We start from the raw sequence: 24,828 nt of genomic DNA, 5'->3' as shown, positions 1-24,828 counted from the left end.
AACGCAGCTCGTTTCCTGGAGCAGAGTGGACGCCTGTGGAGAGGGAGCGTGTGCCTTGGCCGGTGGCTCGTGGGTTTTAAGGCCCGCGTCCTCTCCAACCCCAGATCTGCGCGGGGAGCTGACAAAATCTAGGCTTGCGGAGCTGACGTCCCTCCCCGCACGGACCCACCCCGAGGTCACCCCGGGGCACTTGGAGCCACACAGCGCTCCAGCTCAGAGGGGCCTTCAACAGCGCGCAGGCTCCGACCCCGGCCAAGCAGGCGTCACTTGAGATTTTAAACCGGTGACGGGCACTATCCGGACCCCGGGACTCAAAACAGGGGTGCGGGTCCCACACCAGTTTGACAGCGTCGGGGGCAGGAACGCCAGAAGGGAAGCCGCCACGGCCTGCGGGTTTCATCCCTGGAGGCCAGCCCGGAGCCCCACCGTGTCCTGCGCGCGGGAGCCTGCCCAGATATTTTCCTGGGAAGCCACGCCCTCTGCCCCCGGGCGACACCTTGGCGAGCCCAAGCCAGCCCAGCGGTACAAGCCTCGCTCCCGCGCGCGCCAAACCGTTCTCCCGCGAGATCGCCCCTCGGGCTCCGCCCGCTGCTCCGCCCAGGAAGGGCTGGAATCGAAACTGACCCCTCTTCCGCGAGTTCCCCGCCCTACGAGAAGACGCAATCCGAAAGGGCTTCTTCCACCAGCCAATCATTTCCGCCAGCCACTCATCACCGAGTTCCTTCATCTTTCCGCGGCATCGAACTTCCATATCCCCGCTCTTCGCTACATCAAGCCTTTCCGTTTTTCCAGACTGCGCACGCGCATCGGCGCGGGGGGGGGCAGGGGTGGGAGGAGCGCAGGCGCAGAAGCAGCATCTCCGGGGTAGTCCCTAAACACGTGGGTTGGGTTGTCCCGCGCGCCAGTGAAGCTAGTGGATCCTCAGTTTTGGTGGTGTCCATCGTGGGCAGCGGACTAATAAAGGCCATGGCACCGGCGGAAATCCTGAACGGGAAGGTGGTCTCCGCGTAAGCACCTGTCATTGTTGTTAGGGCATGTTGGGCTGCAGGCGAGGGTTCTGAGCATAGTATGCAGGTCCCCAGGTTCCCATTTTTTTTGCTGGAGGTACACATGTAGCGCAAGAGTAAGGCCAGCCGGGTGGGGAGGGAGGACATAGTATTGAACTCGTCACACCTGGAGATCGGTCCCTAGCGGTCAAAGAATGGGGCCTTGGGCACAGTCCCGAGTTTCTAGAAGGGCTGCCCGGTGCCTGGGCTCGCTGGCTATTGTGTTTTGGCGGCCCGAGTGTGCTCCCTAAAATGCAGCTGCTGACGACTTTCTGCCAGGAGAGTGTGTTTGGGACTGTCTGAAGCGCCATAGTCAGAACTCATTAATGCAGTTTACCCCCCTCCCCATAATTCAGCGGTGAGGAGACAGACTAATGAGGTGAAAAAACTTGACAAGGTCATAAGGCTGATTAGTGATGGAGGGACTACTTCCAGCGCTGGCTTTTTCCACTACACCTGAGTCATTTGCTAAGTGGAATCTAGTAAACTTCCTTTCCTTCAATTTCATGCTCTTCAAAAAACCTTGTCTCCCTCCAGGTCCTAGAGTTACTTTCAAGTTTGGCTCTTGAGTCCTGCGACTATTCCCTATTGCATTTGACCTACAGGAAATCTAAAATGTTTAGCTAGTGGATAGGATTGCGAAACACTCCCAGGAAGTACAACCTGCTGCTTTTTGTCTGGGAAGTGACTGGTGGAGAAATACCAGAGTAGAATAGGGAAGGATGTATCTTGTGTGACTCTCCTGGAAGTTGATCTTGAGATCTTTGACCTCATCAGTTACTTAGTAGTTGCTGTAGTTGGCAACAGTAATTGCCCTGTGAACTTGCCAACTCTGTGAGTAGAGGTCTTTGAGTGTGTTAGGGAGTCGTTGTTGGTGAAACCCACCCTGGGGCAAAATGATTTTGCCTGGAAGGTAGTGATGGTGGACAAAGAAGGTGAGATATACAGTAAATGGTAGTGAATCTTTCCTGTAGGTAAAGAGGAACTCCAGACATTTAGACTCGAAATCACAATACTTAACATCTGACTGCTTTTCAACTTGGGCTGTGCTAAACTGCACTGTTTCTGCTTGCCTTTGTTTTTTGTTTGCTTATAGTCAAACCTATTCCCTTTACCAGTGGCTTTTCTGATAAAGTCTTCTTTAAAAAAAAAAAAAAAAAAGAAGGGGCATCTGGGTGGCTTAGATGTTAAGTATCTGCCTTCGGCTTGGGTCATGATCCCAGGTGCTGGGATTGAGTCCCGCATTGGGCTCCCTGCTCTGCGGGAAGCCTGCCCTCCCATTCCCCCTGCTTGTGTTCCCTCTCTTGCTGTCTCTCTCTCTGTCAAATAAATAAGGAAAATCTTTGAAAAATAAAAATAAAAATACTGAAGAAATAATTTAGGCTTGTTTCCTGGCAGGCCACTGAGAATAGGTGGTCAGTGGATACCTATTGTTGAGTGGAGAGAAAGTTAAATATGTCTGTTTGCTCCATAAAGGCAAATGCATGCATTGTCCTGTTTATGTCTATATCCCAAACACCTAGAAACCTTCTTTCACTCCTTAGTGGTTGTGTGGCTTTAAGCAATTTAGTTAACCTGTCTATACCAAAACTTCCTCAGATATAATAAAAATAATATCTGGGCTATTGAGTGATTAGGAGAATTGAATTAATTTTTAGCTGAAAAGGATTTAGAATTGTTCTGGCACATGATAAATGTTCAATATATCTTAGTGGTGTTAATGATTAAGTTAATGTATACATGGATGATTGATTATCTTTTTGACAGTGATAGCTGCCTTGAGGTTAATTTCAGTGGTTCTCAACATGAACTCAAAGTCACTCAGGGAGCTTTTTGTTTTTATTTCTTTTTATTTAACTATGAATACATAACTCAATGAATTTTTTGTAACTGAATTTACTGAGTAACTAGCACCCAGATCAAGAAGTGTCATTGGCACCCCAGAAGCCCTCCTTCCTGTACCCTCCAGTCACCACCACCCCCCCGTAAAGGTAATCAATACCCTGACTTCTGACACTGTAGATTAATGGTGCCTGTCTTTGAACTTTATTTAAATAGCATTGTACTGTATAAAGACTTCAGTGTCTGGCTTCTTTGAATTAACATTGTGTTTCTGAGATTACTTCATGTTGCATGTAGTTGTAGTTCATTTACTCTCATTGCTGTATTGTATTCTACTGTATGAATTTGCCACTATTTACTCATCCACGGACACTTAGTTTCTAGTTTTTGGTGGTATGAGTTGTAACTGCTATGAGCACTTTTTTTTTTTTTTTTTCAAGATTTTATTTACATGAGAGAAAGCACAAGCAGGGGGAAGGGCAGAGGGAGAGGGAGAAACAGACTCCCTCCTGAGCTGGGAGCCCATCACAGGTATTGATTCCAAGACCCCAAGATCATGATCTGAGCTGAAGTCAGATGTTTAATCGACTAAGCCACACATATGTCACATGAGCCTTCTTTTACAAGTCTTTTGGTGGAACATACACACATTTCTGTTGGTTACGTATGTAAGAGTAGAATTGTAGAGTAGTAGGACAAATATGTATGATTGGTTTTAGTAGAAATTGCCAGTCTTTTCCAAGATAGTTTTGCCAAATTAGTCTTATAGGGTACTTGGGAAAAATATCAGTGCCTGGGTGCCCACACTAGACTGGTAATTGGAATTGCTAGCAGTAAGCCACTGAGTTCATATATTCTCTAAGTTTTAAAAGCTCATTTCTGTGATTCTGATGCATCCTGAAAGTTGAGAACCGCTTATTTAAAACCTTAGATATAAATCTAGTTCTCATCATCAAAGTATGGTAGTGATTTGGTTATAAGGATTGAAAGCATTTTCTAGAATTGCATTTCAGGTACTGGAAGGGTCCCTCTACCCAGCCTGCTCAGAGTTGACTGGGCTTTTTTTTTTACATTGCCCTGTGGTAATCAGTTCCTACTAACACATTGTCAGTCTGAGGTCTCCTTGTACTTAACTGAAGATCTTTCTTTCATGTGTTAATAAGATGGCTCAGAGACTGCCAAACCTTGGGCCCTTGACCTTCATGGAGTGCTGGACTCCGGAAGCTGTTACTAGTCACGGTTCCTCAGAAGGTGGGAGCTTTGGAAAAGTGGACAGCTTTCTTGGCTCATGGGGTCATGGAATCCCCCAGCAACTTGTGCTGAGGCTGCAACAGGCTTCTGACTGGGGCTATGGCTTTGGGGGAATCTGCATAAGAAGGCACTTCTTATAGCTTGAGTAGGCTGGACTCCCATGTGGAGGCTCTGGGAGGGTGTCCCCACCTGTCCTCTTTTACTAGGTCAGGGACACTCTTGAGAGGAAAGGTAAGTGAACATCTTCCATGGCATCCAGGGATCCTGGAGTCCAGGGAAGGGATCCCCTCTTCTCCAAGTTTGCAGGTTAGCTTTCTTGGTTGCTGGCAACTCCTGGTTCTCTCCAGGGATAAATTTGCAAGCTTTCAAGGGCCTTGGGCAGTCTTTTCCCTGATACAGTCTTTGAACTGTAAAATCTCTTACTTGGAGGGAGAAAGAATGGGCAGGCCATGAGTTCTACAGTCAGAATTTCTCCAAAACCCAGTCCACTCAATCCATCCCATCCTGCCGCTGAAAGCGATGTGATTTGGCCAAAGGTCACTAGGCTGGTCAGTGGCAGAGGTGGCCCAGTACACGGTGTTTTTCATTCTGTCAGGCACTTATTACTTTGTGAGAAGGAATTTCGTAAGCTAATCTTTACAGCAGTCTTCCTTTCACGGCCATGTTACCCACTCTGCTGAAAAAGGCCTTCCTTGAGTTTGGTCTGTTTTCATTATTCTTCTTTTGTATCTTACTTGGAGCCAGGACTAGATAAGAGTTGATTCCAGATTTCATCTCTGCCTGTTCGACTCTGTGGGAAATCTAGTTGCCCAATGATCTCCCTTTAGAAGGAACACCCCTTTTCTCCCTTGAGGGGACTTCCAATGCTGCAGTCTTGAGTTTAACATTTGGGAGAGATCTGAAGGTTAGAGGCAAGTGTGTGTCATTTTGGGGTATTTATTCACTTTTTTTTTTTAAAGATTTTATTTATTTACTTGAGAGAGAGAGACAGTGAGAGAGAGCATGAACGAGGAGAAGGTCAGAGAGAGAAGCAGACTCCCCCATGGAGCTGGGAGCCCAATGCGGGACTCGATCCCGAGACTCCAGGATCATGACCTGAGCCGAAGGCAGTCGTCCAACCAACTGAGCCACCCAGGCATCCCTATTTATTCACTTTTTCAACAAATATATAAACGCCTCCTGTATGCAAGCACTCTTCAGAGCATAGGGACTGTGGTAGTGAATAAAATAGCCTAAATCCCTATTTCTGGAGTTTGCGTCCTCTTGGGTAGATAGTGACAATAAAATAGGTACAGAAATGTGAAGTGATGAGAAGTGCCAAAGGGAAAACCAGAGCAAAGGAAAGGAATAGAGATTTCTGAAGCATGGGGGAATTGTAATTTTAAATGTGGGAATTAAGCTCATACTTACTGGAAAGATGACTTTGGGGCAAATAGTTGAAGGTGGTGGCACTGTGGGCCTCCCAGTGTAATGGGGAAGGGAGTTCCTGACCAAAAAACACAGCTTGTGGGGCGCCTGGGTGGCTCAGTGGCTCAGGTCATGATCCCAGAGTCCTGGGATCAAGCCCCACATCGGGCTTTCTGCTCGGCAGGGAGCCTGCTTCCTCCTCTCTTTCTCTCTGCCTGCCTCTCTGCCTACTTGTAATCTCTGTCTGTCAAATAAATAAATAAAATCTTAAAAAACAAAAAAAAAACACATCTTGTGTGATGGACCTTTGACCTCACTGGTTATTAAATGGCTGCCTTGGGGTCAACAGTGATGGCCCCAGAGAAGCGACTGAGAAGAGGAACTGAGTGAAATACCCTGTCATTTGTGGTGAGAGCCCACCCTGGCTTTACAGAGATGTCCTTTCAGAGATTATTCAAAGGTGGGGTTGGAGGATGCCTGAGTGGCTCAGTCGGTTGGGCACCTGCCTTTGGTTCAGATCATGATCCCGGAGTCCTGGGACCTAGGCCCCTGTCAGACTCCCCCTTGCATGGTGGGTGGGTAGCCTGCTTCTCCCTCTCTCTCTAACGCCCCTCCTGCTTGTGCAAGCGCTTTCTCCCTCTCTCTCTCTCTCTGTCAAATAAATAAATAAATATCTTCTTAAGAAGTGAGATTAGGGGCGCATGGGTGGCTCAGTGGGTTGGGCCGCTCGCTGCCTTCGGCTTGGGTCGTGATCTCGGGGTCCTGGGATCGAGTCCCGCATCGGGCTCTCTGCTCGGTGGGGAGCCTGCTTCCTCCTCTCTCTGCCTGCCTCTATGCCTACTTGTGATCTCTCTCTGTCAAATAAATAAATAAAATCTTAAAAAAAAAAAAAGTGAGATTATTCAGAGATGTGGAAATTAGATGGAAGAACCACCCTGAATTGGTTTTTAGGCTAGAGATTACAGTTCTTACCTCTGTTCTTTTCAAAGTGGGGCCTGCTGAATCTTGTGTGATTTGTTTGCCCTGTGGTTCCCTTTGTTAGCTACACTGGAGCCCTCCATTGGTGGCATTTTTTCGTGGTCAAGTCTTCTTTCTGGAAAGACTGGTTGTGAAGAGACGTGAGTTCTGCTTGTCAGGCCTGCGAGAGAAGGTGCTCTTACTAGTTTTTGTAGGTTGAGTAAATCTGTGAGCTCCCTGTGGGAAGTAACCCTAGAGCTAGATACAGTGCTGCCCCCATCCAGGAGTCCCTGGGTAACTTAGTTTACCTCTTTGTGCCTTAGTTTCCTCCTCTGTATGTTGGAGAAGTAATGGCACCTAATTCATAAGGTTGTTGAAATTAAATGAGTACCCTTACTGGTACAGCATTCAGAGCAGTTCCTGGTACATAGTAAGTTTTAATGAATTGGTGCTTAGGAAGTACCTGTTGAATAAACAAGTCATGTTTGTATTTATTCAGGCTGTATCTTTGGCAGTTGGCTTATAACCTTGAACCTTAAAATTAGAATTTATTCTGCTGGTCACAGATAAAAATGGAACCATGGCTATACATTTAGCTCCAGGGTCAGAAGAATTCTTTCTGGAAACAGAATTATCGGGGAAGGGCTACTAAATGTTGGTAAGGTTTTTGTTTTTGTTTTGTTGATAAGCTTTTTATGTTGTCCTAAGGATAAGATAAGCATAGACCCTTTTGTGCTTAACAAATTTTGAGAACCAAATAATAAAAGTAATATAAAATAAATAAAATAAAAATAGGGAGATCCAAAATGCAGGCCTTTCAGAAGTTATCTTGAACCTTGAACGCCCAGGCTGGCCCGAGTCTGGGAGCCTTGCGGGGGAGCAGGAGGAATCGTTCCATGCAGCCAGGCTCTGGAGTCTAGTTCTTTCTGGCAGAGTCTGGGGCTGGCAGCTGACTGCTGTAACCATGGCACTGGCCATGGTGCCTGAGGATGTGGTCAAGAACAAGTGTCCTCATCCATCAGGAAGGTTGGCATCAGGCAGCTTGGGATTTACAGTGGGGCTTTGAGTAGGGGTGAGTGGTCCCCTGTGTATCTCCATTTGCAGGAACTCGGAGGAGGGTCCCTGCAAAGGCTCCTTCTCCTTCTGTTGACCCTGGTAGGGGCTGGGCAGCGTAGAGATTAAGGCCTTGTGTGGCCAGGGCCAGTCACTCAGCCTCACTCTCCTCCTCCCTGCTTTGTGGGTGGCAATAGCCTTGTTTATATCCTGGGGTTGTAGATAGGATTAAAAGGGTGTGCCATCGGGATGCCTGGGTGGCTCAGTTGGTTAAGCAGCTGCCTTCAGCTCAGGTCATGATCCCAGCGTCCCAGGATTGAGTCCCAGGGATTGAGTCCCACATCGGGCTCCTTGCTCAGCAGGGAGCCTGCTTCTCCCTCTGCCTCTGCCTGCCATTCTCTCTGCCTATGCTCGCTCTCCCCCCCCCCTCTCTGATAAATAAATAAAATCTTTTAAAAAAGGGGGGGGGTCATCTTGAGCCCTGGGAACAAGCCTGTGTGCTTGTGTTGTTGGGAATGGATTCTCTGACGATCCATCGTGCAGAAAACCCCAAGCAACCTCTGCCCTGCACTTTGCTCCCCCTGCTACTTTCCCATAAGGCGTCCCTAGCACCCTGTAAATCCATGAACTTGAAGGAATGAGTGGTTGACAGTTCCACAGGCAGGATCCCTCAGCCATCCCGGCCACCTCACCCTCCATTTTGCAGTTTCTGAAGCTTTGGCCAGAGGACTAATATGACCAGGAGTTATAAGGCTGGTGGCAGGGGCTCCATGTGGCATTCTCCTGCCTTGCCAAGGGCTTGTCACTTGCTTGCTAAAAGGAATTGCAAGCTTGTATCCACTGGATTGGCTCTTCCTGTTAGGAGATGAATGGACTAATTAATCTGTTTGGAAGGCTTCCAAACTGCTTCTATTCAGAAAGTCATTGTCAAGGTTGGAGACAAGTCAAACCTTGCATTGTGAGCTAGGGTTTTCTTTTCCCCCTTGATAAAAAGCTCTTCCGCTGGAGCCTGGGCAGGAGGGGTACAGTTTTGAGTTGCTGGTGCTTGAGAAGTCCCAGGAAATAGGGTTTTTTTGGTAAAAAGTTTTGCCAGAGCCTGTTAAATGTATCTTCACTGACTTTTTAAATTTTTTTTAAGATTTATTTTTTTTATTTTTTTTTATTTGACAGACTGAGATCACAAGTAGGCAGAGAGGCAGGCAGAGAGAGAGGGAGGAAACAGGCTTCCCACCGAGCAGAAAGCCCGATGCGGGGCTCGATCCCAGGACCCTGACCATGACCCGAGCCGAAGGCAGAGGCTTTAACTCACTGAGCCACCCAGGAGCCCCTGTCTTCACTGACTTAACATGATAAACGATCTTTCATTTTGGTGCCCAAGTACTATACCCAATTTATTTAGTAAGCAGCCTCTTAGACCTAAGCCCTTTTAACCCAAGATTTTCCTTTAGCCTTGTCTAAAAGCAGAAAGCTCAGGTCTTTGTGAGGCTTTTCTCAGAGCTCTTAGTCTACTCTTCCCCTCCAAGTGGAGGCCCCCTTTCTGCAACCTTCTTTCCATATTCCCTTTGGATGATAATCCAGAGGCCTGCTTGGGACCATCATCAGCTCTGATGGCCACACCTGTGGTTAATAGACTAATTCTGGGAATTGGGCTCTCTCAGATCCTCATATTTGGGGCCATCAGCCATGAGGTCTCATAACTCTTGCCACCAAACTAATGCTTACAAAATGGTGGCCTAGAGGCCAAATAGAGGTTTTATTGGGTTTACAGAGTTATTTTTAAAAATTGGATTGCTTCCCAACACATTTATGTATGTCGTCATACCCCCAAATCTGGATGCCTGACATTTTGAAAGGAGATGGAAAGTTTAGCAATGCTGTACTCTATTCTTTCTGTCGCAGATTTGCGCGATCAGAGTGGAAGCTGTCCCACTCCCATGTGAGGGGGAGGGAGGTGGAACCGCATTGTTCAGGAATCCTGCCACACCTGGTTGTGTTCCCCATGAACTCTGGCAGTGCTTTTTCTCTTTCTGACCTCTCTCTAATGCCTTTTTTTTTCCCCCTCTCTAATGCACTTTCGATCCATTTCTAAATTCCTACCTTTTATGAAGCCTGTCTTGACCAGTTCAACCGAGTTTCCCAGATCCATGTGTTCCTTCTAGGTCAGTGGTTCTCAAATGGGGCCAATTTTGCCCTTTCCTCCACCTCAGGGTGCGTTTGGATGTGTCTGGAGACACATTTTTGGTTGTCATATGGGGAGTGGCTGTGTGCTAGTGGCATCAAGAAGCACAAGCCAGGGGTGTTCCTACCAAGCATCCTACAATGCACAGAGGAGCCCCCCGCAACAAAGAATATCTAGCCCAAAGGCCAGTAGTGCTGAAACTGATAAACCCTGATCTAGAAACTCATAGTAAGTAGTTATTTTATGATTGTGTATATGGATGACCTGTACACCCACTGGGAATCAGAAGATGCATTAGAATTTTACACCATTTAGCCATTTTTCATGTCATGAATATCTGGCAACTTAACTATCCTTGGGTCTTTGAGAGAGTTTGAGAGAACTGGGTGGAAGAATTTTACATTATAAATTTTATTGGGGCATAAAATAGATTCACATTAAGCTTTCAAATATATATTTGAGGTACCTGTCAAGCTTAGTATATATTTGCATTAATTATAATAATTCTTATTTTAAATATTCTTCAACATAATGAAGGAAAGTACTAGTATTAGTTGACTGTTCTATATACTGATATAATGTAGCTGTTACTATTATGTCATGTAGCAGTGAAAACAATCAGTTTCTGAAAGAAGGTAATTCAGTCTTTAAATTTGACTTAAGTAGGAATTTGAAATATATGTATTTCTTGGAACACTAGGTGGCCTCACAATCACAATGGATTTTACAAGGAACTACATGGTGGTGGTGTTTTTTTGTTGTTGCTTTTTTTTTTTTTAATTTGAAGTCTTTTTTAGCAGTATAAAAGTTGTTAAGGACAGAGGCGCCTGGGTGGCTCAGTGGGTTAAAGCCTCTGCCTTCGGCTCGGGTCGTGATCCCAGGGTCCTGGGATCGAACTCCACATCGGGCTCTCTGCTCAATGGCGAGCCTGCTTCCTCCTCTCTCTCTGCCTGCCTCTCTGCCTACTTGTGATCTCTGTCTGTCAAATAAATAAATAAAATCTTAAAAAAAAAAAAGTTGTTAAGGACAAATGAAATAAAACAACAAAATATGAAAATAAAGCAAATAAAACATTTGTGTTGTACTACACTGTTAAAATCTTAAAACAATCATCTACTCCTTGCAGGGTAGAAGCAAAAGACATTTGTGTTCTTATAAAAGCCCTGCATACCAGGGGCGCCTGGATGGCTCGGTGGGTTTAAAGCCTTCGGCTCAGGTCATAATCGCAGGGTTCTGGGATTGAGCCTCTCTGCTCAGCGGGGAGCCTGCTTCCATGATGAATGTCCTTCCTTTTTCTCTCATCAGTTACAAAAAGCTTATTACTCTGTGTACCTTTGAGAATCATTTGAGAATCATTTGGGAATGACTCTAAGCTTGTGCTACATTTCAGTGTTAACTGAGGCAGCTTTTATTTTCATCTTGTAGATTTCTTAGTCAGAAATTTCCTACTGCCTTCTCTTTCTACCTGTAGCTTCTGTTGAAATGACCCTACTGAGTTATATTTCAGCCACGCTTTTTTCCTCAGTCATAAAATGTCCAAAATTTGGAAACGAACCATCGTGTTAAAGAACGAGTTGTAATTTGTAGTGGACTTTGCCAGGAATAATTGTATAAGACTTTGGGCAAAAGAGATCTGGGTGACTCTGTAGGGGTATTAGGACTCTTTGGGGGTGATGTAATTTGTAGGGATGTGTACCTTTGATTTCTACTGATTAGACTCTTTTACAGCTATATGTGCTGGAAGTTGACTTGAGGAAAACCAGGAGTAATGCACATGACTCTTGACTGTAGATATATAAACACATTTTGACAGGTTAAAATAGAAATGATTTCTACCTTAATTTTCGCCCCTTAGGGAAAAAAAAGATAACCCCAAACATTGCCTTTTATTGGCCCATAGCAGCGCTTCTAAACCTTGGGTGAGGTTAACATGTGGGCTCGATCATTGCTGCCCTGTGCACTGTAGGATATTTAGTTGCGTCTCTGGCCTCTACCCACTAGATGCCAGTAGCGACTTAGTTAAAACTGCGTCTGTATTTGTGTACATCTAATTGGCTATGATTATTTTACTAGTATCAGTCTAACAGGACTGTAATAGTTTACTGCTACTTTGTCTCACCACATTCACTGATAATCTAGTACGGATTTCTCCTACATTGGGATTGAGATGTATCGTCCCTTAGGTTTTAGAGAATGTTCATGCAGGCTGGCATTGGGAGGTCTACTATTCAGGGATCAAGGGCATCTTTCCAAGTGCCTATTTCTGCCTCACTTTGCCCCAGAATCTTTACCAGGATAGTGTGACTCATGGGCCATGGCTAGAAATCAAGGCATCTGCAACTCAAGGAAGTTTCTGTTGATTTAGGAGGTGATTCAGAAGTTGCTCTAGCATTTTAACTGTCTGGAAATAAGAACTGTAAAAACTGGAGTTTCCTACCATTTAAGTCATTACACTACTAAAAGAAAGGTAGATGAGGGAGGGAGAGGTTAACTTTTCTCTCCACAGAGGTCTTCTACAGTTTCTTAGCCTCAGGCATGCTTGACACTTGGCTCTTCTTCTTATACTTTTCATTTCAAGGTTCTTCAGTTAGGGGCCAGCCCAGAAAACCAAGAGGGGGGGGGCTGGATTTCAAAGGGACCTTGGAGACCAAATTCAACTGCCTTGATTTTTTTTTTCCCCCTTGCTAGAGCAGAAAACTTTTTGCCTATTACTTCAGTGTTCTGAGCTAATTCTTCCTGATTGTGGTTTATGTGTATTTTTAAATGTCTCATTGCTATTCTGATCATCTTATGAAGAGGCCTAAAATGTTCATTTTTAAACAAATCTTTCTAGTTGAAAGAATATCCCTGCTAATGCAACTTCAAAAACAGTCCTGCTTCTTAGAAAAAGTTTAAAGGATTCAGTGTAACTGATCTCAATCTATTATCTTTTTTAGGAAAAAATTTGCATACATGGACCTATTTTACATTATAGCACAGGAAACAGAACCTGAGTGGCTCAGAGGGTTAAGTGTCGACTCTTGGTTTCGGCTCAGGTCATGATCTAGGGGTCGTGGTACTAAGCGCCATGCAAGGAGTCTGCTTGAGATTCTCCCTCTCCCCCTCCCCCTGCTCATACACATATTCTTACTCTCTCAAATGAGTAAATACATCTTAAAAAAAAAAAAAGACAAGAAGATACAGAACATTTTGTTGTTTGCTCTTAACCTACTGGGCTGAAATATTTTCCACCTCTACCACCGTGTAGTACTGGGATCTCATAGCTTGCTACCTGCTGGGTAAAAGTATTATTTTCAGTTGCCTCTAGACTCCTTTCTTCAAGTCTCAGATGGCCATTATTCTAGAACCCTTATAAGATTTGGTGGATAAATTCGCAGTATCAGTATGGAATCTGCCCCGTGACTTAAAATACTTGTGGTGGTCAGTTCTTCCCACTCTATTTTATACCAACCGCCCCCCCCCCCCAACCTCAGAGTCCTCTGCAGCCCTGGCATTTTCTCTGTGCTTCATGTTAATACATCTGGAATCCAACCACTTCTTGCCAGCATACCATACAATAGTCTAAGCCACCATCACCTCTGGCCTGGATTTTTGCAATTTGAATAACTTCTTGTTGGTGTTCCTGATTCTCACCTTTCTCCTGATCCTCTCTTCCCAATTCAGCCAGGAGTAATCCTTCAGAAATGTTAAGTCCTATCATGTCAGCAACCAAGAATAATCCTTTAGAAATTCTAAGTCCTATCATGTCAACCCTGTTTCAAGTCCTCTCAGGCTTCCCATCACATATACAATAAAAGACAGGCTGCCTCGGTCTGTCTCATTTGGTTACTGCTTCTCCTTGGACCTCATTTATCCACTCAGGGCCTTTGCACTTGCTGTTTTCCTCTCCCGTTGGCTCACAGAAAGCCCCAGGACTGCCCAGAGCCCGTTTCTGCATCTTTGGGATAAGGAAACCCTCTCTTCCCTTGGTTTCCAACATTACTGAGAATCTCAGATACAGATTTCCCTGACAGTTTGAAAGTACAGCATTCCAATGAAAACTTTCACACACCAAAGTGGCACAAAGCGAAGAATTTGTTACCATTAGCTCATACGGAAAGTTTTTGAGCATTTCCAGGCTCAAAAAAAAAAAACCTCTCTTGGGCTTTTCCGATATCTTAAGACACATCTCACTAAATAGATGCACAAAATAAATCAAGGTAAAGCACAGATGCTCACGGACACAGTTCAGAGCTATAGGGGCTCGAGGCTGAGTTGCTGAGTTCCCCAGGAAGGAGTCAAGTAGTGCCTCTATAAGGGCTTGCTGCAAAACAAATAACTGAATGCCATTTTTGTTTTTTCCCTTTTTTCATAAAAGTGAATATCCTCTGGGGGCACCTGGGTGGCTCAGTTGTTTAGTGGCTGCCTTCAGCTCAGGTCACAATCCTGGAGTCCCAGGATCAAGCCCCATGTTGGGCTCCCAGCTCAGTGGGGAGTCTGCTTCTCCCCTTCCTCTGCCCCTCCCTCCCACTCCCACTTGTGCTTGCTCACTCTCTCATTTACACTCTCTCTTAAATAAAAATTTTTTTTTAAGATTTTATTTATTTATTTGACAGAGAGAGAGAGGGGAGGAAGCAGGCTCCCTGCTGAACAGAGAGCCCGATGTGGGACTCGATCCCAGGACCCTGAGATCATGACCTGAGCCGAAGGCAGTGGCTTAACCCACTGAGCCACCCAGGCGCCCAAATAAAATCTTTTTTAAAAAGCTCAAAAATCCTCTGGATTCGTTTCTGAAAAGTGAAGTGGAGAAATCTGAAATGTTGAAAAGCAGGGGATACCTGTATGGAGCCGTTACTGCTGCTCTTCCTTATTACTGTCTTACATTCTGCCTAGAGATGGTTATTCCCCAAACCTGCCTCCCCGCCCAGCGAATTTTGTTTGGGTTGCGAGGGTTAAAGGAGAGCCCATAGGAACCTGTGTCTAGACCTTTGCAGTTTGAATAACTTCTTGCTTGTGTCCCTGATTCTCACCGTTCCCCTTACAGTCTGTTCCCAGTTCAGCCGGGAGTAGTCCAGCACTCTGTCCAGTCACCCAGGGAAGCAGCCAAGACTAGGACTGCTGGGCCCTTTCAGTGGCAGGCCGGTGAAAACATGGCGGCTCCAGTATTTCCTGTTCTCTTGTGTCAGAGCAGAACTGTGGCCTCTGTTCAGGTCAAATCCCAGTGAAAGAAACTCCCAACAGTCTATTCATCCTTTTGAACTGTATTATTGTATAGGATAATTGATGCAATTGATTTTTAAAAATAAGGTCACTAGCTAGAAATACAGTTTTGAACTCAATAAGTATGACTTCTTGTATCATTCAACATTCTTAACGTTGACGAGGCTAATCCAAATAATCTATTTGTGCCTATTTATGTCAGTGGTTTGGAACTGGATCTGGAAGTAACCACATTAGAAAGAGGGAAGAGATGTTTGCTAATGTTCCTATATAGTTCTATGTCAGAGATGGTTAAGATGAAGAAAGGCAAATGACAAAAGGGCTCCTTCACCAGAGACAGAGCCTGTTCAAGTTCGTGACTGGGCAAAGTTGGACTATTTTGAATGTTTACTTATGGGAGTGATTGAATGTACTTGATGTCCTGTTGTATTATTGAGAAATTTCATATTGTTTCATGAGAGGTTATACTTTTTACCTTGCATTAAATTCTTTTGTGAGGAAAATTCTTTTGCTAATTAGGATATAGTTTTTAAGTTCATACTGTCTTTGGAGTGGGATTCATTGGTTATGATTCAGTCTTATGTGAATGCACTGTGATCATCTTACGGGGGAAAGTTGAGCGGGTGTGAGATCTAGTTCTTCCCTGCAAAGTTTTTTCATATGGCACCTGGAGAGAGGAAATGCTGAAAAAGATGAGGATTGGCAGCCTTCCACAAGTACTGGTTCAAGTTTCTGTTTGTTCACAGTGTGATTTTGAATGCCATCAACTAAAATGGTTTTTTTATATATAAATTCAGTTAATTAACATGTAATGTATTATTTGTTTCAGGGCTACAAGTCTGTGATTCATCAGTCTTATATGATACCCAGTGCTCATTGCAACACATACTGGTTCCACTATCCATCACCCAGTTACCCCATCCCTCCCTCCCCCCTCTCCTCCAGCAACCCTCAGTTTGTTTCCTATGATTAGGAGTCTCTTACAGTCTGTCTCCCTCTCTGGTTTTGTCGTCTTTAATTTTTCCCTCTCTTACCCTGTGATCCTCTGCCTTGTTTCTTAAATTCTACATATGAGTGAGTTCATATAATAATTGTCTTTTCTGATAACTAAAATGTTTTAAATTAATAATTCCCCATACCTCGTAGCCCAGTCAGTGTCATCAGGAGTTAGAAAAGACCCGTGTCTGCTTGAGTCCTGGAGAATGTACCACATAATGTCTCTTCAGTGAAGGTGTTTTGAATTTAAGAGAGAAATGCATGTAATAATCCACATGGCTTACTTGTGCTTGAAACCTTTGATGTTAATTCCAACCTTTCCTTTTCCTCTAGGCAAATAAGGGAGAGACTGAAGAACCAAGTCTCTCAGATGAAGGAGCAAGTTCCTGGTTTTACACCAGGCCTGGCAATTTTACAGGTATTGTGATCGTGTTATTTCCATTAAAACCTTCCTCTCCAGACCTCTCAGTACCACAACTGTCCTTTTGTTTTATTGGTTTTCTGCAAAACCTCATCCTCTCTTTTTAGACCACCCTTCTTCAGCTCAGCTTGTAGATGTCAGTGTGTCCTGGCCGTCCGCTCTTCTGTCTGGGCTCCTTTTCCCTAGTACAGTGTCTCTTGCCCTTTGGTCTCAGCACTGCTTACACTTTTCAGAATTTAAGACCTTAAAGAGCTTTTGTTTATATGGATTTACCCATTGATATTTACTGTATTTGGAATTAAGATAAGTTTTTAAATATTTATACATTTAAAAATGCCGGTAGTAAGTTTATTACATGTTAGCATAAGTAACATTCTTAGGAGAAAAAAAATGACTTGAAAAACAAAATTTAGTGAGAAGAGGAACATTAGTTTGCATTTTTGCAAAAACGCAAAATTTTTTTATTATTATCTGGCTAAATAGAAGACAGCTGGATTCCCGTCTGCTGCTGCCTTAAGCCTTTTGTCACATGCTGGCTTGAGTGAAATAAATGAAGAAAATCTGGTTTCCTATAAATGTATATTTGTAAAAGGGAAGGGTGTTTTCAGTTGTCTTCCCGGAGAAGTGTGGCTGGTTTTTTTTTTGTTGTTGTTGTTTTTAAAGATTTTATTTATTTGGGCGCCTGGGTGGCTCAGTGGGTTAAGCCGCTGCCTTCGGCTCAGGTCATGATCTCAGGGTCCTGGGATCGAGTCCCGCATCTTGGGCTCTCTGCTCCGCAGGGAGCCTGCTTCCTCCTCTCTCTCTCTCTGCCTGTGTCTCTGCCTACTTGTGATCTCTCTCTGTCAAATAAATAAATAAAATCTTTAAAAAAAAAAAAAGATTTTATTTATTTATTTGACAGACAGAGATCACAAGTAGGCAGAGAGGCAGGCAGAGAGAGAGAGAGAGAGAAAGAGGGAAGCAGGCTTCCTGCGGAGCAGAGAGCCCGATGCGGGGCTCGATCCCAGGACCCTGAGATCATGACCTGAGCCGAAGGCAGCAGCCCAAACCACTGAGCCACCCAGGCGCCCCAGTGTGGCTGTTTTTCTTTGTTACTACAACAGGACCCTGTAAAAGTTTTTACAGGTTAGTCGCAGTATGGAATCGGAAAGTGTGCAGGTGAACGTTCCTCCTCGGTTACATCAATATCTGTTGTATTCTGTTGCAGTTTGAAGGGCTCTTTACCCAGCTTGGTTCGTTTACTCCTTCATCTCTCATTTGGAAAATCATGGTTCACTGAATTATGCAGCCCTTCCAAATGTTAACGCATTTCATTATGCAATATAAAGAAAGTCACAGGGGCGCCTGGGTGGTTCAGTGGTTTAAGCCTCTGCCTTCGGCTTGGGTCATGATCTCAGGGTCCTGGGATGGAGCCCCACATCGGGCTCTCTGCTCAGCGGGGAGCCTGCTTCCTCCTCTCTCTCTACCTGCCTCTCTGCCTACTTGTGATCTCTCTCTATCAAATAAATAAATAAAAATCTTAAAAAAAAAAAAAAAAGAAAGTTACAAGCGTTAATATTGCCAACAAACTCATCAGAAAAAATTACTGAGAAGTTTATCAAGCTCCCAGGAGTGGATAAAAAAATTTTTGATTTTCACTCGATAGCGCAGATTTTACCATTGGCAGCAAATACTGTTAGCTGTTTTCCTTGAAGTAGTGGGCTCGCTTTGTCCAGTTTTGAGAAAATATTTGCCAATACGCAAGCGTGAATAATCACGGTTTGTTGGTTTCTTCAAATAAAGATAGTGTTCTGTTTAAAAATGCAACAGTTTTGCTTGCGAGGGCAAAAAACTCGGGCTTTTCCTGGTGACAACCCTCTGTGTGGGATGGAAGTGCTTCACGAATGCTTCCCAGTTCTCGACACAGGGTATTAAAAAGACATGTACACAAGGGCTCAGGTTTCATAAAATGAATAATTTTTACTGCTTCATCAAGAGCACTTTTTTTTTTCAAGATTTTATTTATTTATTTGACAGAGAGAAAGAGATCACGAGTAGGCAGAGAGGTAGGCAGAAAGAGAAGGGGAAGCAGGCTCCCTGCCGAGCAGAGAGCCCGATGCGGGGCTGGATCCCAGGACCCTGAGACCATGACCTGAGCTGAAGGCAGAAGCTTAACCCACTGAGCCACCCAGGTGCCCCAAGAGCACTTTTTTAAAAAAGATTTTATTTATTTATTTGAGAGAGAGTGAGAGCAAGAGCCAGAGAGAGAGAGAGAGCATGAGCACAAAGGGGCAGAGGGAGAGGGAGAAGCAGACTCCCCGTTGAGCAGGGAGCCCCACATCGAGCCACCCAGGTGCCCCCATCGAGAGAGCACTTCCAAGTGAAATTGGCATCTGTTTTCACTGAGTGTGTGGGGTGTGACTAGTATAGTTTGGTGCCACTGCCTTGTTTTCTGCTGTGTCCCTGGCAGTTTTACCCACTGTTAACCTATGCATTGTCAATACAGATGTCAGTCCTACAGTGAAAAAGGCAGATGATGTCGTAGTATCATGATAAAGCAGTCTGGCACTCACAGAGCTTCTGAAGGGGTCTTGGAGTCCCCCCCCCCCCCAGAGTGTTTGAACCACGCTTTGAGAACCACTGCCCCAAATCTGGCAGTTTAACTTGGCTCTCAGTACCAGCTCTAGGTCAGTAGCTTCTAAACCTGGGTTTCTTCTGAATTCTAGACTCGGTTTTTAGGACATCTCTCATTTCCCTTCCTTCTCTAATCTCCGTTGCTTACTATTCCTCATTTTCCTGATACCCAAACCATTTGAATGCCCCAGCCTCTTTTCCACCTGTTCTTTCCCTAAGTAAGCTCACCTAGTTCTTCAGCTGCCTGGGAGAATCCTTCCTGGTTTAGGCCCCTTTCCAGGGTTTCTTCCCTGAGCACCTGATTCATCCTGTAGGAGGCATTCAACAAATGTCTCTCGTATGAACAGATGGACAGATGCACATTTGAAGGGTTGATTTGGATGACAGGAGACTGACAACTTTCACTTGAAATGCCCTTCAGAGACGCCTGTTTCCTCACTTCACATTTCTGTGTGTCTACGTGCTATCAGTTTAATCCCTTGCTGAGTTTCTGTACTGTGTTCATCGAGAATATCGGAGTGAATACTTCTTAAATATTTTCCCCCATTGCTGTTCATTATCTAAGAGGCCTTAGCTGAGAAGAAAAGCACAAAGGCCTGTGGTTCTGCCTGGTGTGTTCTCTGCTGTAGTGGGTTTTTTCCTTTTTTTGCAAATTAATGAGAATCGAAGGGGTATTTAGTGGGTGTTCACGTGGTACATCTGGCAGACCAGTTATTTCTTGGTTTATTCTTTTTTTTTTTTTTTAAAGATTTTATTTATTTGACAGACAGAGATCACAATTAGGCAGAGAGGCAGGCAGAGAGAGGAGGAAGCAGGCTCCCCGCAGAGCAGAGAGCCCGATGCGGGGCTCCATCCCAGGATGCTGGGATCATGACCTGAGCCGAAGGCAGAGGCCTTAACCCACTGAGCCACCCAGGCGCCCCTCTTGGTTTATTCTTGAGAATCGTTTGTTGTAGAAAGAGTAAATGTGGTAGGCAAGAACTTTATTTCTGTAAAGCCTTCAGAAGGTTTCAGAAAGGATTTTTTAAAATTCCAATTTTAGCAATATTACGATATTTTTTTCCTGTTTATAAGATTGACTTCCAAACTTGTATTTTAAATTTGTTGATTGCAAGTGTTTTCATTACATAAACACTGTTCTGCAGCTTGTCTTCTGTGTCCTTGCCAATGAAACAGTGGTAGAATATTGTAATCTTGCACTTTAGCACCAGAGTCAACATCTTTCCATGATGCAAGGCCTACACGTTATGTTGTAATCACATCCCTGCTTTCTCAGACCTCTTGTTTTCTCCCTGCTGGTGACTGACACCATCTTCCCACACACTCAACCAGAAAGCCAAGCCCTTCTCTTTAGGATTTCTCTCCTTCAGTCCCTTAGATGTAGGGAAATATCATGCTGTTGATTTTGCCTCTCATAAACTCTGGGAATCTCTTTGCTCCTTTCAGTTTCTATTTCTCCCACCCTCTGGGGCCACTATAGTCACCTGCTCACAGGTTTTAGGCTTCTGATCTGGACACTTCCTGTCTGTCTTTCAGCTACAAATGAAGGACTGGTCATAATCCATGTAACCACACCCACCCTGTCCTTTACAGAATGTATGACAATATGTACAGGGTCTGTCCCTTCCCCCTGCCTCTCTCCCTTTCCCTGCTCATACTCACTCACTCTCTTTCTCTCAGAATAAAATAAATAAGATTAAAAACAAACAAACAACAAAAAAGCCAGGGATAAGTAAATTGTGGTCCATATCCAAATGCTACCCAGGTTGGAAAGGGTAAGAATGAAGCAGAAGAATATATGAGAGAGTATATGGCCCCCAAAAGCGAAAATATGTACTCTGACCCTGTACAGAAATGGTTTGTAGAGGCACCTGGGTGGCTCAGTCGGTTAAAGCCACTGCCTTTGGCTCAGGTCATGATCTCAGGGTCCTGGGATTGAGCCCCGCATCAGGCTCTCTGTTCAGCAGGGATCCTGCTTCCTCCTCTCTCTCTGCCTACTTATGATCTCTGTCAAATAAATAAATAAAATCTTAAAAAAAAAAAAAAAGATTCTTCTCCCCCTCCCTCTGTCTTTAAAAAAAAAAGTCCCTAACTTGTTCAGGGATAGGCCCTTTTTAGACTAATGCAATTCACCTTTTTAGAGGAAGAAATTAGCATTACTGATAAAATGTTTCAGTGATTTTCTTGATAAATTGATAGGATTAAGATTTGTTCTCAGAAACCAGTCTTCCACCTACTCACTTGACTGTCAGTCAAGAATCTACTGTTCTCAACTAAACATTCTTTCTGCATCTAGTCCCTAGGCTGTCAATGATTGCATAACCATTTTCAGCTCCAAAATGTCCGAACTGCAGTACCTGGGTGGCTCAGTCGGATAAGCGTCTGCCTTCGGCTCAGGTCATGATCTCCGGGCCTGGGATCAAGCCCTGCGTCGGGTTCTCTGCTCAGTGCAGAGTCTGCTTCTTCTGTGGTCTCTCTCTTTCTCTCTCTCTCAAGTAAATTTTTAAAATTTAAAAAAAAAATTTTAAAAATAAAATGTCCATACTGAGAGCCTTTGGATTGGCTTTTGAGAGGTCTTTTCCTTTGCGTTAGGATTATAATAAAACTTTGATACATGTTTATAACTGTTACATTTTCTTTCTTTCTTTCTTTCTTTCTTTTTTTAAGATTTTATTTATTTATTTGAGAGAGAGACAGTGAGAGAGAGCATGAGAGGGGAGAAAGTCAGAGGGAGAAGCAGACTCCAAGGAGCAGGGATCCCAGGACGCTGGGATCATGACCTGAGCCAAAGGCAGTCGCTTAACCAACTGAGCCACCCAGGCGCCCTACATTTTCTTTCTTAAAACTGGTGGCAGCTTTGAAATTTATGGTTTTGTTGTTGTTGGGTTTTTTGTTTGTTTGTTTGTTTTTTTAAGATTCTGTTTTTAAATAATCTATGCACCCAATGTGGGGCTCAGATTTATAACCCCAAGATCAAGAATTGCATGTTCCACCAGCTGAGCCAGCCAGGTACCCCTGGTTTTGGAGTTTTAGAAAAATTCTTTTAGAAACCTGTAGCCAGAAAACAAGTTACCTATAAAAGAACCACAACAACAGACTTGAGACTTCTCTTCTGTCACACCAGATGCCGAAGATAGCATCTCTGAAGGAGAATGTTGTGACTCCAGATTCAGCCAAGTGAATCCTGTCAAGGGCAAAAACAGCAGAAAGATATTTCCAGATAGCATAGACTCAAAAAAAAAAACAAAAAAACCCCACATACCTTTTCTGGGAAAGTGACTTCAGGTTGCATTTCAGCTACCTGGGGGAATGTAGGAAGATAAACTATAGAACAGAGAAGTTGTGGTTTAAAACAGACCGGAGGTGAGCAGTCAAACCATTTAATCTCAGAGTTAAGTTTAGATAACTCATTATAGTTATAAATATTAACGTAAGTGTGAAGAACAATACTGTTGTATGGGAAACCACCTCCTTTTCCACTCAGATCTAAGAATTCCAGGGTTTCTCAAATGTGATAACTGAATCCCAGAGGGCTGGGTGGTATCAGCAAGGAGCACATGTAGGAAATGGCCAAGGAACAAACATGAGAGGCTCCAAAATTCTAGTGATTTCCCCCACAGGAAGCAGCTAATGCACAGAGCTGCATGTAACCCACAAAAAATAAAATTCCCCTCTGTGGGTTCTTCCGACATGAAATTCAGATGAGCACAAGCAAAACTGAGAACTATCTGTACAAAGGACAGCTGAAGGTCAGTGCAAGGTGGGGTTCTGTGACCTTCAGGAGAGGCTCCACTGACAGCAGCAACGTGACAAGGGCTGGAAACACTCTGTTCCTAAGGCCAGCTCTTTCTCTGTGGTTGTCCTGTTAAGAGGAGTCATGCATTGGTTGTCTGTTGTATCAGTGGGCCTGCTGTTTTTCCCCTCTGCAGTTTTAGCAGAAATGAAATTTATGTCCGTCACTGGAACATGGAAAAATACCTGTAAAATAAAGTTTTACAGATTGATGGTTACATACCAAAAATTATAAATATATGTTCATGATGAAAGAAACGGGGGGAACACCATAGTGAGACGAGGCATACTGGTTCAGTGGACGCCACGCCTTCCTCTCTGCCTTGAGGGCCATGGACTGCCCTTTGCCTTGCAGAGGTGTCTCTTCTGTGTAAGCTAGAATTAGTTCCACCCCAGCTGGTTTCTCTTCTCTGTGTAGCTGGGCAAGAGAACTTTCCACTGCCCCTGGGGAGGGGGGGGTGCAGAATATACCCTTTGGGTTTTCCGGGCTCCCACGGCCGTGGTGTTTTTCTTGCCTGATGACAGTTCAGCCCTCTGTGCTCTGTTCGGGTATGTCAGCTCAAAGGTTGACAAATTCCGCGTGTTTCTGGAAGGCCTGTGGCATCTGCGCTCAGTTTCCAAGGCAGATGCAGATGTCCCCTAGTTTTTTGTTTGTTTGTTTTTCTTGTGGCTTTTCTTCAGTGGCATTCGGGTGGGTCATGTTTGGGGAGGGATTGGTAACACCACCTATGTTGCTGTCTCCATCCTACCCCAACATTCTCCATTCTCCTGTAAAGTTCTCTGCAACAGGAGTCTCATGATTAAACACTCCTTTTATCAAAACTAAAATTTCAGAAGCTTTTCTGTACACTTTGCCTTTCTTTGATCATCTGATTTGCATGTATTTATTATTCTAGGTTGGCGACAGAGATGATTCTAATCTTTATATAAATGTGAAGCTGAAGGCTGCTGAAGAGGTAAAGCCCGGAACAGCCGTCACCCCTACCCCAGCTCTAGTTGGTGACACCTTGCCCTTTGCACCCCTCCTTGTAAAACTGTCACTGCCCAGACCTGAGTGTCTCAGTTTTGCAAGATAGAAATGCGGACTTAAGCTGCAGTCTCTGGTTTGCACTTGGATGTCTCTAATCAGTGATCCCTAGACTTCCCAAAAAGCAGAGACGGTGGACTGGAAATTGCTTGAGTGCAGTGGTCACAGTGAGCAAGTAAAGGGTGAATGGGTCAAAACGAAAGACTGGTTCTTCAGAACGTACGAGGCTGAAATGGGGACTAAGGGCCCCAGATTTGATTCAGTCATCGTGATTGAAAGAAATGGGCCCGTGCCTCACGTTCTCTTGCCACTTACCTGTTTTAAATGTCCGTTTTTGCAGATTGGGATCAAAGCCACACACATTAAGTTACCAAGAACGGCCACAGAATCTGAGGTGAGCAACAGATTGATAAGAGGGCAGCTAAAGTGCTGGATCCTCTCTGGATTTGGGGTTAGCGGAATTTTAGGGGTTGGTACACTGGCCACAGGAAGGACCTCGAGGAATTTCTTCCTTCACAGACTGACTTTGCCTCCAGAATATCTTTGCAAACACCTGCGGAGTAAATGGTGCCGTCCTAGGGTATGGCGGCTTTGTACTCCATGCCTGCTTGCACGGTGTCGTGTGCTTCAGATCCCCTGCAGTGTTCGTTAAAAACTGATCCTGGGCCTGTAGCTGTTTGCCTTTTAAAAACCAATATGCATTTCATTTCTGTGGTGGTCAAGAATAGGCCAAACAGATCATCAGCGAATAAAGTTGGAACTGCGATTCCCGGAGGGTGGAGAGAGTAACAGTGAAGGAGCAGGTGAGGAAAAGAACTTTCTGAGGTCACAAAAATGTCCTGCGTCTGTGCCGTCCAGTGGAGTAGCTACTAGCCTCCAGGGTCCATGTCATTAAAATGAAATGCAGAATTCAGTTCCTTAGTTGTGCTAGCTAGCCACATTTCAAATATTCCTTCACCACTACTGTATGGTAAACATGCGTGATGGAACATTCCTGTCTTCACAGAACTCCTGATTGGCGTGAGTGACATGGGTATTACTATTG

At 44.4% G+C, this 24,828-nt stretch overlaps 2 protein-coding genes across 6 annotated transcripts in view; one reads left to right on the top strand and one right to left on the bottom strand.

The window, feature by feature from the left end:
* The window catches only part of LOC309866408 (uncharacterized protein), a 45,549-nt gene extending 44,742 nt beyond the window's left edge, over positions 1-807 (bottom strand). Inside the window, exon 1 of one of the 4 annotated variants that reach the window (XM_082734162.1) lies at positions 652-807. The gene's annotated coding sequence lies outside the window, so the exon portion shown is untranslated. Of the gene's footprint in view, positions 1-624 lie in introns of all 4 variants that reach the window. The other 3 variants (XM_082734163.1, XM_082734161.1, XM_082734160.1) reach the window with 3 other exon arrangements.
* MTHFD1 (methylenetetrahydrofolate dehydrogenase, cyclohydrolase and formyltetrahydrofolate synthetase 1) overlaps positions 787-24,828 on the top strand; it is a 56,711-nt gene continuing 32,669 nt past the window's right edge. For both annotated transcript variants that reach the window (XM_082734152.1, XM_082734151.1), the window contains exons 1-4: positions 787-1,007; positions 16,264-16,348; positions 23,653-23,712; positions 24,124-24,177. In XM_082734152.1, the coding sequence (XP_082590278.1) occupies positions 967-1,007; positions 16,264-16,348; positions 23,653-23,712; positions 24,124-24,177 (240 nt within the window). In that variant the 5' untranslated portion in view covers positions 787-966. The remainder of the gene's footprint in view (positions 1,008-16,263; positions 16,349-23,652; positions 23,713-24,123; positions 24,178-24,828) is intronic.

Source organism: Mustela nivalis, assembly GCF_964662115.1.
Source record: "Mustela nivalis genome assembly, chromosome: 6".
NCBI classification, from domain to species: domain Eukaryota; kingdom Metazoa; phylum Chordata; class Mammalia; order Carnivora; family Mustelidae; genus Mustela; species Mustela nivalis.
The sequence above is the reverse complement of the archived record's forward strand: the minus strand, read 5'-3'. Positions and strand labels throughout refer to the sequence as shown.